This window comes from Lolium perenne, chromosome 6 (genome assembly GCF_019359855.2).
Source record: "Lolium perenne isolate Kyuss_39 chromosome 6, Kyuss_2.0, whole genome shotgun sequence".
Lineage (NCBI taxonomy): Eukaryota > Viridiplantae > Streptophyta > Magnoliopsida > Poales > Poaceae > Lolium > Lolium perenne.
This window is the reverse complement of record NC_067249.2, coordinates 77,555,373-77,567,722: the sequence shown is the minus strand read 5'-3', so window position 1 is coordinate 77,567,722 and position 12,350 is coordinate 77,555,373. Positions and strand designations below refer to the sequence as shown.

The following is a 12,350-nucleotide window of genomic DNA, read 5'->3' as shown; positions in this document are numbered from 1 at the left end:
TCCCGCCCCCTCTTCCCACCAGTTCTTCCCGGCCGCATCTGTCTTCCCGCCCCCTCTTCCCACCAGTTCTTCCCGGCCGCCTCTGTCTTCCTGCCCCCTCTTCACACCAGTTCTTCTCGGCCGCCTCTGTCTTCCCGCCCCCTCTTCCCACCAGTTCTTCCCGGCCGCCCACCCAACACTGTTAGAGGAGATGGAGTCTTTCACGGGCTTGCAGGAAAATTTTCCCGAGGAGCAACTTCCGAAGATGCCGTAGGGCGTGTGCACCGACGACATCTTCGAGAAGTTGCGCCACGGGAGATTTTCCAACCCTTTACTCCATCCATGGGGATGAAACTCTCCATACCTGCTAGGTTGGCTTGTTGGTCTGCTTGCCAAGGCGTATCGATGCTCCTTTTATAGGAACGGCGCCGCTTCTGCTTTGTCTTGTTCCTCCGACAGGGCGTCATGCGCTACATGCTTTATCTCATCGAGCAGTGCGTCCACCCACGCGTCCTTATCCTGCCGACATCTTTAGTCATGGTTGCACCCTCCAGCCAGGACTAAAGCTTACCCAAACGTCCTTATCCCACCGACAGTTTTCTTAGATGACACAAAAACCACATTTAGTCCCGGTTGCACCCACCAGCCGGGACTAAAGCTTACCCAGACGTCCTTATCCCCCCGACCGTTTTGTTAGATGATACAAAACCACCTTTAGTCCCGGTTGCACCCACCAGCCGGGACTAAAGGTTAGATGACCAGCTCTGGATTCCTCTTCTTCTCGCCATTTCTTCCCTGTCTTCCCGCCTCTTTCTTCCCGCCACTTTCTTCCCGCCACTTTCTTCCCGCCTCCTGTCTTCCCGCTCCCATTTTTCCCGCCATTTCTCACTACATATATGTACCCCGGCTTGACCAGCATTATCACATCTCTACAATCTCTCATCACTCTCTCATGGCTTCCACCGCACCCACTCTAACCTACCAGCAGGTGGAGGAGCTTTGCGCCTCGAACTACCCTTGCCCACCGGGCTACCGCGTCCCCGCCGGCTGGAGCCTAAGCGTTGGAGGCGTGCCGGTCCCTCCCGTCCCTCAGGGTACTGCGCGCCGAGCGGCCATCACGAACCACTACTACCTCGATCTCACGCCGGAGCAGCGGATGAATCCCCGCTGGCATCCCGATAACCAGCATACTTGGGACGCCTTCTTCATCAATCGGCGTGACAGGGCGCTCTCCAGGTATGAGGAGGACGGTCTGCCTCCTGGGAACTTCCACGAGGCCGGCCGTCGGCTATGGTGGTACGGCCGGACTCTACAGAGCGTCATGGACTACATCACGGCCGGCGATATCCCCCGCCTGCGCTACCCTCAGTTCGAGCCACGAGCACCGCCCGACAACAGCGACGACGACGGCAGCAACGCCAACGGCGACAACTTAGAAGGCGACGACTACCAGTACAACGGAGGGGACTATGAAGACTACGAGTATGCATATTATACGCCTAGGCAGGAGTATGACTAAGTCATTCAAAATTTCATGTATCATCAATGGTATTTATGGCATGGCCAATCAATTTTGGTAATGCTAGATCCACCAAATCCCATGCAATTACGGCTCCTCTAGTCCTTTTCCCATTATACGCCTAGGCATGAGTATGACTAAGTCACTCCAAATTTCATGTATCATCAGTGGTATCTCGAATCAATCGAATCATTCGAAAATGGACACCAAACACATCACAGTTAATATAATTCACATGATCCATTCAACAAAGTTTGGTACAATAAATTATTACACATCATTTTTTCCCTTGTGTCCCTGCATGCTTACGATTGGGCCGTATCCATGGAGCATCCTCATCATTTAACTTAATGCTTGGGTCGGTGTTCACTTTGAAGGGCGGAATTTCACCAAACATATTATAATCTACTGACATGTCTGTCTTGTCCTCCGCTCCCATGATGTTTCTTTTCTCTGAAAGAACAATGTGGCGCTTTGGATCATCGCATGATGTACTGATCGTTTTCTTATCTTTCTGTTTCCTCGGTTTGCTACTCATGTCCTTCACATAGAAAACCTGAGCGACATCTTTCGCTAGGACGAATGGTTCTTCAAGGTAACCAAGATTGTTGAAATCCACCATTGTCATTCCGTATTGCTGGTCCACCTTTACCCCACCTCCTGTTAGCTTGAACCATTTGCACTGGAACAAAGGGACCTTAAAGGAGGGTCCATAGTCAAGTTCCCATATCTCCTCTATGTAACCATAATATGTGACCTTTTGCCCATTCTCGGTTGCTGCATCAAAGCGGACACCAGTGTTTTGGTTGGTGCTCGTTTTATCTTGGGCGATCGTGTAAAATGTATGCCCATTTATCTCGTACCCTTGGAAAGTCATTATAGTCGAAGATGGTGTCTTGGCCAACATGTACAGCTGATCTACAACATCATCGTCATTCATTAAATGTTTTCTCAACCAACTGCCGAAAGTCTCCATGTGGGCCTTCGTAATCCAGGATTCAGGCTTCCCCGGGTTGTCCTCGCGTAAAATATTCTTGTGTTTCTCAAAGTACGGAGCCACCAAGATGGAATTGGTCAGAGCTGTGTGGTGTGCTTCAGTCATAGAATGGCCATCCATACATATCGTTGATTTCCTTCCGATCGTGCCTTTTCCACTTAGTCTCCCCTCGTGCCGCGATCGAGGAAGACCAATCGGCTTAAGGTCAGGAACAAAGTCAACACAAAACTCAATTACCTCCTCATTTCCATAGCCCTTGGCAATGCTTCCTTCTGGCCTAGCACGGTTACGAACATATTTCTTTAATACTCCCATGATCCTCTCAAAGGGGAACATATTGTGTAGAAATACATGACCGAGGATGGAAATCTCTTCGACTAGGTGAACCAGGAGGTGCGTCATAATATTGAAGAAGGATGGCGGGAACACCAACTCGAAACTGACAAGACATTGGACCACATCGTTCTGTAGCCGTGGTAGATCTTCTGGATTGATTACCTTCTCAGAGGTTGCATTGAGGAATGCACATAGCTTCACAATGGCTACTCGAACATTTTCCGGTAGGAGCCCCCTCAAAGCAATCGTAAGCAATTGCGTCATAATCATGTGGCAGTCGTGAGACTTCAGGTTTTGGAACTTTTTGTCCGCCATGTTTATTATTCCCTTTATATTCGACGAGAATCCAGACGGGACCTTTGTACTGCTCAGGCATTCAAAAAAGATGACCTTCTCTTCTTTGGTCAGAGCGTAGCTGGCACGACCTTGAAACCATTCCGGATGCCGGTCATTAGGGTCTTTCAAACGTTGCTGGTCCTGCCGTGCTTCCTTTGTATCATTTGTCTTCCCATACACGCCCAAGAAGCTTAGGAGGTTCACGCAAATATTCTTCGTAACATGCATCACGTCGATTGCAGAGCGGACATCTAGGACTTTCCAATATTCTAGCTCCCAGAATATAGATTTCTTCTTCCACATGGGTGCGTGCCCGTCAGCTCCCTGCGGAACTGATTGTCCGCCAGGACCCTTTCCAAAGATGACTTTCAAATCCTCGACCATATCAAATACCTCAGCACCAGTACGTTCCGCAGGCTTCGGCCGGTGATCTGCCTTGCCGTTGTAATGCTTGCCTTTCTTTCTTACGTTATGAATTTTCGGAAGAAATCGACGATGCCAAAGGTACACATTCTTCTTACAATTTGGCAAATATACACTTTCAGTCTCATGTAAGAAGTGCGTGCATGCATTGTATCCCTTATTTGACAGTCCCGAAAAGTTACTAAGAGCAGGCCAATCGTTGATGGTTACGAAAAGCAACGCTCGTAGGTCATATTCCTCTTCTTTGTGCTCATCCCACACACGTACACCAGGTCTGCCCCACAACTGTAAAAGTTCATCAACTAATGGCCTTAGGTACACATCGATGTCGTTGCCGGGTTGCTTCGGACCTTGGATGAGCACTGGCATCATAATGAACTTCCGCTTCATGCACAACCAAGGAGGAAGGTTGTAGATGCATAGAGTCACGGGCCAGGTGCTATGGCTAGAGCTCTGCTCGCCAAAAGGATTCATGCCATCTGTACTTAGACCAAATCTTATGTTCCTTGCGTCAGCTGCAAAATCTTTGAACTCTCTATCGATCTTTCTCCATTGCGTTCCATCTGCGGGGTGTCTCAACTCCCCGTCCGACTTACGGTCCTCTTTGTGCCATTGCAACAACTTGGCATGCTCTTTGTTACTGAACAGACGTTTCAACCGTGGTATTATAGGAGCATACCACATCACCTTGGCGGGAACCCTCTTACTGGGTTTCTGGCTCTCAACATCGTCACCAGGGTCATCGCCTCTGATCTTATAACACAATGCAGTGCATACCGGACATTCATTCAAATTCTCGTATTCACCGCGATAGAGGATGCGGTCGTTAATGCATCCATGTATCTTCAGAACCTCTAAACCTAGAGGGCAGACAACCTTCTTTGCTTCGTACGTACTGGCGGGCAACTTGTTATTCTTTGGAAACATATTCTTCATCATTTTCAGCAAATTTTCAAATCCCGAGTCAGAGACCTTCATGTGCCTTCCATTTCAGCAAATCCAGTGTGCAGCCTAGCTTTTTCAGACCATTATCGCATCCGGGGTACAGCAACTTTTTGTGATCCTCTAACATGCGATCCAAATTCTCCATCCCCTTTTTAGTTTCGCAGCGTCTCCGTGCATCAGCAATGGTCCGACCAAGATCATCAACGGGCTCACGTGCCTCTTCTTCACCTTCCCCTTCACCTTCCCCTTCACCTTCCCCACCTTCAGCATCCTCCATGAAAGTATCACCGAAATGATCAAGATAGTTGTCATCGATGAAATCATCCCCTTCTTCATCTTCTTCCATTATAACCCCTCTTTCTCCATGCTTGGTCCAACAATTATAGCTTGGCATGAAACCGTGCCGAAGCAGGTGCAGGTGAACTTCTCTTGAGGAAGAGTAACCCTTCTGATTCTTACAGCAAACACATGGACAGGTAACAAAACCCCCCCCCCCCCTGCTTGTTCGCATTAGCCACTACGAGGAAATCTTTCAAACCCGTAGTGAACTCGCCGGATAGTCGGTTACCGTACATCCATGGCCGATTCATCTGCATTATTATTATATAAAGTATATAATTAACCATCATGCATTTGTTAAACTAACTAGCTAGAAATAATAGAAATTAAACAATGAACTACACACATGCATATTTTATCAATGACACATGAAAGGTTCAAGTTGCTAACCGCGATCGAGGAAAAATAAATGAGAAAGCTCAAGTGTGGCTCGGACACTTCATATCATGTTTCTTTCTATCTCTCGGGCATTTCATCGAACACCTTCTATGCATAAGAGGAACCAAAATCAAACCAACCACCCACTTGTGAAGGTTGTGAAGAAAGTGGCACCAAATGGCTAAGTGAGTGTGCTGAACGGGTATATATAGGGGAGGAGCTTTAGTCGCGGTTGGCCTGGCAAACCGCGACTAAAACCCCTCACGTGCACCAACAGGCCACCGAGCGCCCTGGGCCCAGGTCTTTGGTCGCGGTTCGCCTCCCGAACCACGATTAAAGATCCATTTAGTCGCGGTTCGAAAGATTTGGGGACTAATGGGGCTGGATGGAAGCCTCATTTTCTACTAGTGCAAGTACCATAGAACATCCTAGGAAATTGATTCACGTATAGGAAAGTGGATTGGGCTCTGTTATTAGTAGCACCGTGATTTCAAAACTACGCCATGAAATCAAATTTCACATTTTTCTATTCCTGCCTTTTTCTCCCTAGTAACTGGGAGGCAAAAAATATCTAAAAGAATATGCCTTATCTTATCACTAAATCACCTTTTTCACTAAGCACCTCTAACATTGTGGAACCAGAAATAAGGATATCTATTTACGTGGAAACTATATCTATTTCTTCAAAATCTTTCTTATAATGTATTTCTAGGCTATTTTGTAGGCATGATTAATTGTTATTCTATCATGTTAGGTGTGTCTTGTTGATTGTACGATGGGTCCGTATTGGCTTTCGACACGTGGCCCACATGGTAGGCTCTCACCTTCTATGACCATTGCGAGCTATCTATTAGATCTAGACTGTCTTTAGAACTCGAAATGAGGTGTTGTTGGTTGCTATGACATTGTATTGAGTTTCTCTTTGTGATGGCGCGAGTGCATGACCTCGATATCCGGCTCTTGTGGTGCTCATGATCCTTGTCTACCTATGTGTCATGGTATTTTTCCGTCTATATATTTGTTGTTTGGCAGAGAAGCACGCGTTCGGTAGGATAGATGGTAGCACAAAGAGACACAAAGTTTATACATGTTCGGGCCCGTGTGTTAAAGATCTTACTCTTGTGGCTAGTTGATGGATTATCTATGAGTATATGCTCGAGCACGAGCCTGTCCATGGTGGATGAATGGTGGTGGCTATTAGATGAGTTATGGGAGAGTTGTGTGTTTGCTCGACGGCTCCTTAGGTACTTTATACATAGGATTACCTAGGGTTACGGATGTCGAGCCATTTCCTATAGTGGCAAGTGGATCATAGCGAGGTATTACAAATCTGATCTTAGGACGGTGACATATCATATCCAATGATCCTAGAACATATCCTTAACCTGATCCTAGCTTGATCCTTGCAAGATATGCACACCAAGACGTCTTCCAAGCATGTGTGGGCTGATCGCCAATGTCCGCAAGCTGATGATCTTCCAATCGAGTGGTCGGGGGCCATGACCTCGTCAATATGGGACATGTTGAGCAGTGGGCCCTCCTAGAAGGATATTCATGGAGGGATCGTCGATGAGTCTAAGAATCTGTTAAATCTAAGTAAGTCTAAGAAATATGGTGTAGCTTGCAATATCTAGAATTTTGCATCGATTGGGGAATTTCCTCTCACCACTTAATTATATGTTTGACTATCTAAAGCTCAGGTACATTAGAGTGCAATCTACCAATACCAAAAATTTGTCCTACATGTTGTTAGCAACGTGTGAGTGTATCTACAAATAGGTGGTAGTAGTGTTCTGGTCAATTATGTTGCCGCAATGCTTCTTGTCGACCGAAGATCCTTTGACCCCGTGACAATATTGCGTGAGGATCAAACTTTGCCTTGATCTCAGCTATTCTGCTCCACTTGGCGCCAAAATGTTGTTGCCATCCATCCTGGGACATGTGGTGTGGGAGGTATTGCTTGCACTCGATACCCTCTTTATCGCAAAATGTTAGCACTGCCTTGTTCTCCCTCTCTAGTAGCTCTAGGTCACTAGGAACCACCGCCGACCGGAGCAATCCCACGGTGTAAAACATATCCTCTCCAGCAAGTGGTGCCACGACAGTCATCCGGTCGTCCCACTTGTTCGTGTTCATGGGGTACATGAGGATGACCCCGACCGGGTTGGTGCCACCGAGGAGACCCTTGACCACGCCGGTGTCGAAGTCAAGAATGCGTGACCGGGGGATGAAGAGGTTTAGCCACGGGTGTGGCACATCCCATAGCCCCGCTGACCGGAGCACCTCCTCCTCCTCGCGCACGCGGTCGAGGAATTGGACGTAAGTCACATCCTTCGTGAACACGAACCCTGGCACAAAGCTTAGCTGCTCTAGCACCTTCTCCAATTTCTTGTCCACATAGGAGGCAGTTGTGTCGTTGTAGTACATGGCGGCTTCAATGATGTAGATGGCGGCAGAGCCAGACACAGAGGCGAGCCCAGCGAGCCTATTGATGTCGGCTTCGGAGAAGAAAGGTGTCGACTTAGGGCCCTCGGTCAGCGTCCTGTTGAGCTGGACCTGGCCTTCCGCGTAGTCGAACCCGGCCTCGCTAGCCCGCTTAGAAATGAGCAACTCCTGGTCTCTTGTGAACATGGCGACATCCGAGTATGCGAGCCTGACCCAACGGACCCGCTTCGGGGCCTGCTCGAGCGCGATCCGAGCCCGAGTGATGACCCCGAACTGGCCGAGCCCGCCCAACGCTGCGAAGAACAGGTCCGAGCTCTTCTCACGTGAGCACGTCACCATGTCGCCCGTCCCTGTCACCACGACGAGCTCCTGCACGTTGGTGATCTGCGGGCCGTGCCGGAACGCCTGCCCGCCGATACCAGCGTTAGAGAGCGTACCGCCGGCGGTGATGCGGAGGTAGTCCGTCCACGCGCGCGGCGCGAGGCCGTGCTGCAGCGTCGCGCCAAGGACGTCGATCCACAGCTGCTCGCCGCCGGCGTCGACGTAGTCCGCGGACACGTTGATGCGGCTGTGGTGACCGCGACCCAGCGCGCGCATGTCGACGACGACGCCGCCCGGGGCGAGAGACTGCCCGCTTACGGAGTGGCCCTGCCCACGCGGCGACACGGGGAACGGCCCCGGCGAGGACGCGGAGAACCGGATGAGCGCGGCGATGTCGCTGGGCGTGGCAGGGTGGAGAACTGCCTCCGGCGTGGCCTCGACGATGCGGCCAAAGTCTGAAGACGCCATCGCCGTCGAGTTGCGATCGATGCGGATCTTGGAGGCGATTCCAAGGGCAAAGAGATCACGGGGAAGACCACCAGCGGGCATTAGCCGGAGCTGGCCGGTGACCACGGAGACGAAGCTGGCCATGCCGATGAGAAATGCGACGAAGCGAGTTCTTGCCATGGCAGCAGTACCGGATTTGGAAATGCTTAGGTCAGTAGACAGAATGATTGATGCTTGTGTGTTGTTTCAGGTCCAGAACTTCATGACATTTTATAGGGTAGCATTATGTCTAGCAGAAGTTGACAAATGTAGGTCGTGCAGAGTTCTTGAATTGTTTTACGTTAGCATTATTGGTTTGAAGTGTATTGACTTCGGAGGGGGGAAATAATTAAGGATGCCAAAAGCATGGTTAAGGAAAACTAAATCCCTTGCAAAAAAAAAAAGCTTGATGAGATGGCTGCATCTCATGGTTTTGACTTGGAGAGTACATAACTAATGATTGTTGGAGCTATATTTAAATCTATCCCATTCTTTTTGCTTTGTTTTAAGTTTTGACCCGGGCTAGTGGAGAAACGGGCTGCTCTGTTTCTGTTCGTTTTCATGCCAGTTGAACAAACACTTTGGTTTGTTAATTAAGCAGAACGATGCCCTTTTTCTCTATTAATACTGGGCAGCTCCGTTCGTCTTGTTACAACTGGGACGATTCTCACTCAGCGCCACATCATAAGCGAGGTTGATAAAATAAGATTGCTAACCTAAAACCCAAACATGAATTAATTTGGCAGTACTTTCCCGGGGATAGGTGATTAGATTGAACGAAGTGAAGGGAAAGAAGACCAATTTTTCATCGACCGTGGCCAACACTTAATGATCTAAAGACATTTCCTTGTATATGTTAAAAGAAGACGTTTACTTCTATTACCTAGCAAAAAATCTCCCACTATTACTCATACTAGTTGACTCCCCGCGCGTTGCAGCGGAAAGTAGTAACAAAATATTTTGATACAATAAATTGTAGAATATAAGTGTAATAGAAAAAAGTGGAGGCTAATGAAATTTCTGATTACTATGATTATCAATGATTTCACCTTGGAATACAATGTTTGGAACTGCCAGCAGTATATTTTTCTTAGACCATTTCGAGAATAGCATAAAAGAAAACTTGTGCATATACTAAACGGATCAAATGGTAAGGAAAATGGTATGAGACAGTGCACAAAATCATTGATTATCTTCCAGTCACCTTTATTTTACAACATTTTCAAAGACACATCCTGTTTTTTCTTCTTCCCATATATGCCACTAACCTGCAAAAGGGATACAACAACTATGATTAGAGCAAAAACTTCAATATTTAGCAGTATGGTATTATTATAGATGTGCTTGAGAAAACCATAGGCTTGTCATTTCGGCAAGTAGCTAGTAAGCTGGGATTCGTCAAGCTATTAAAAAGCCAATGAATTTATCTACATGACTTTTGGCTTATAATTGAAAAATTGTTTCTAGTCTGAAGAGGATAAACCTAAGACTAATCAATGCAAATGGAGTGATAGATCTTGTCACACCTGGGGCCTTGTGCAGATTACCTCTGGATGGATCATGGATGTAAAACTTTACCAAATGTAGCTGTCAGTATGGCATGCAGCGAAGGACCAGGGAAAACAGGTTCAGCGTTCACGTCATATTGAGCACCTGCAAGTAAAAATCTGTGAGTCATCCTTTTCTAGGGGCAATGGAGGAAACGGAAGAGAGTGGATCACCAGCGGCAGCGCCCATACCCACCTGAACTGGAGAAGGATCAGAGGGTGAAGGTGGACGTGACAGTTTAAAGGGCGAGAAATCTGCGCGACCTCGTCATCTGCCGCCATTAGTTTCCGTTTTTCGTGGAGATCGTGGGGGAGATGAAGAGAAGGCGGCTTCACGGATTGATGGCGAAGATAGAGCGGGAGGCATTAATGGCTGTAGGCTGTGTGGGAGATCCGTTTGGTGTGTCGATGAGGAAGATGAAGTATAGTATTGGGCTGGTTCATCACGTTCTTCTCTTTTTAGATCTGGCAGATTCGTAGAATCGGGAGAGAAGTGGGCTGATGAAAGACTGGGCTGGATGTGGGCTAAAAATTCGGTTCGGCAGCAACATTGGGCGAAAAGAAAATCCTCAAAAGAAAAGCTTGGGTCGAACATAACAGGGAGGGTTGAGACGATCAGACCTTGGGAAACGCTGACGTGGCAGATTTTGTGGGGTGTATGAAATGTGAAACTGAAAAAGTGATGTGGCATGCTTGCATGTTGAGAGAATTATTTTAGTGGGTTGCTCCTATTTAGATACTAGATGATACCCCGCGCGTTGCGGCGGGATTTTTCAGCAATGTACAAAATAAGAATTCATATATTTATAGATTTATGAAAACTTTGATGTAAAGTAGAGCATTTCATTGATAAAAAAGTTTATTACATGATCTCTCTGCTTGATGAACGCATTGGTCACTATTCATCTTCTTACATTTTGTCATCGGAAAGGATAGCCCTCACATGTATCTTTCCATGTTTGATGTATTCAGTTGTGGATTGTATGATCTGACCCAAGAATGCTTGTGATGTCAGCGCGTGAATACCTCCCTTGGTTCCCCTCTTGTGAGTTTTGGCATTGCATCAGTATAGGTCTTGCTAGGTTCGATCTAGCGGTCAGCTGAAGATGGAAGTACGTGCGCTCTGCACAGTTTTGCTAGGTTCAGTCTAGCAATCAGCTGAAGATGGAAGTACTGCGCGGTCGGCCCTGGCTTGCTACAGCAGCTTTAAAATGGACGTTTGCAAAAGAATTAACTGAGGTAGTTTTTTTTTAGCATAGAATTAGTATTGATTACTTTGTTTAAGTTTTAGTTGGCAGCGGTTGTTTTTTGCCTGCAAGAACAGCAGACATACTTGTGTTCTGCACAAACCAAAGCTCACGATGCAAGGCAGATTACCAACCAAACTTGTATAAACTGCCGTAGGGGTAAGTAATGAGAATATATGGCGGTAGAGTGTAACGAAGAGATGAAAAGAGAAGTGCATAGTAAAGAGAGAAAAAGAGTAAAAGATAAGGAAACATTTTCATTGGAAGGATGTATTTTGACCTCTAATTATTGCAAAAGCAAACTGTAGAAAAAGGATGGCATGGACATAATTCCAAATTCGGCAGAACGTTACAAATGAGAAATTATCAATGAATAGAAGATGGATAAAACTAAATGGAATCTGTTCTGAAGCATATATCTCTTCTTCAGAACTATCATTGGAATAAGGTCATCGCACTTGTCAGCCCATCAAGTAAAACAAATGTATATTTCACACTGAAAATCTGAATTCAGAAGTGAACTTAGACCGCAAGAAGGGGAAACTTGATAAAGACATGTGTGGCTAGTTGGTTGCAAAGTTGTTAAATGTTTACCTTCCAGGCTGTTAGATGTAACACAATGGATATGGAGGTGCAAATAGTTCGCAACTCTGCAGCTGAAATTGACATTTTTTATAAGAAAAAATGGCTTGCCCATAAATGCTTACCAAGACAAAATACCAGCAGGAAGCAGAGATTAGAAGATGCGTGATCTGATTCGCTGTAAACTAAACAAATCCCATATGGAAATAAAAAAACGTAGATTCCGATGAGTGATTGTAAAGTTCTGAAGACATTTGGCAGAACTGGAAAGGAGATCACTTTTTTTATGTCGGTCTGTGTCCATTCTTGCCCATCAAGAGTATAGTGGTCCTTCTCCGGATAGTTCTTCAAATGGGAACTGCTAAATATTGCACTGGCTGGTAATATAAATAAGGCAGACGACCTGTTAAATATTGCACTTCTTCATAAAATTAAGTAAAAAATCCTCACCTACAAAAAAGGTTTTAGTC

General features: G+C 46.6%; 1 protein-coding gene across 1 annotated transcript; it reads right to left on the bottom strand.

Annotated features, from left to right (window-relative positions):
- Window positions 1-7,049: 7,049 nt before the first annotated feature.
- Window positions 7,050-8,679, bottom strand: LOC127309609 (cytokinin dehydrogenase 7-like). The gene has a single exon (XM_051340395.2). It carries the CDS (start codon window positions 8,643-8,645, stop codon window positions 7,050-7,052), a length of 1,596 nt encoding a protein of 531 aa, XP_051196355.1. The 5' UTR covers window positions 8,646-8,679.
- Window positions 8,680-12,350: the final 3,671 nt, after the last annotated feature.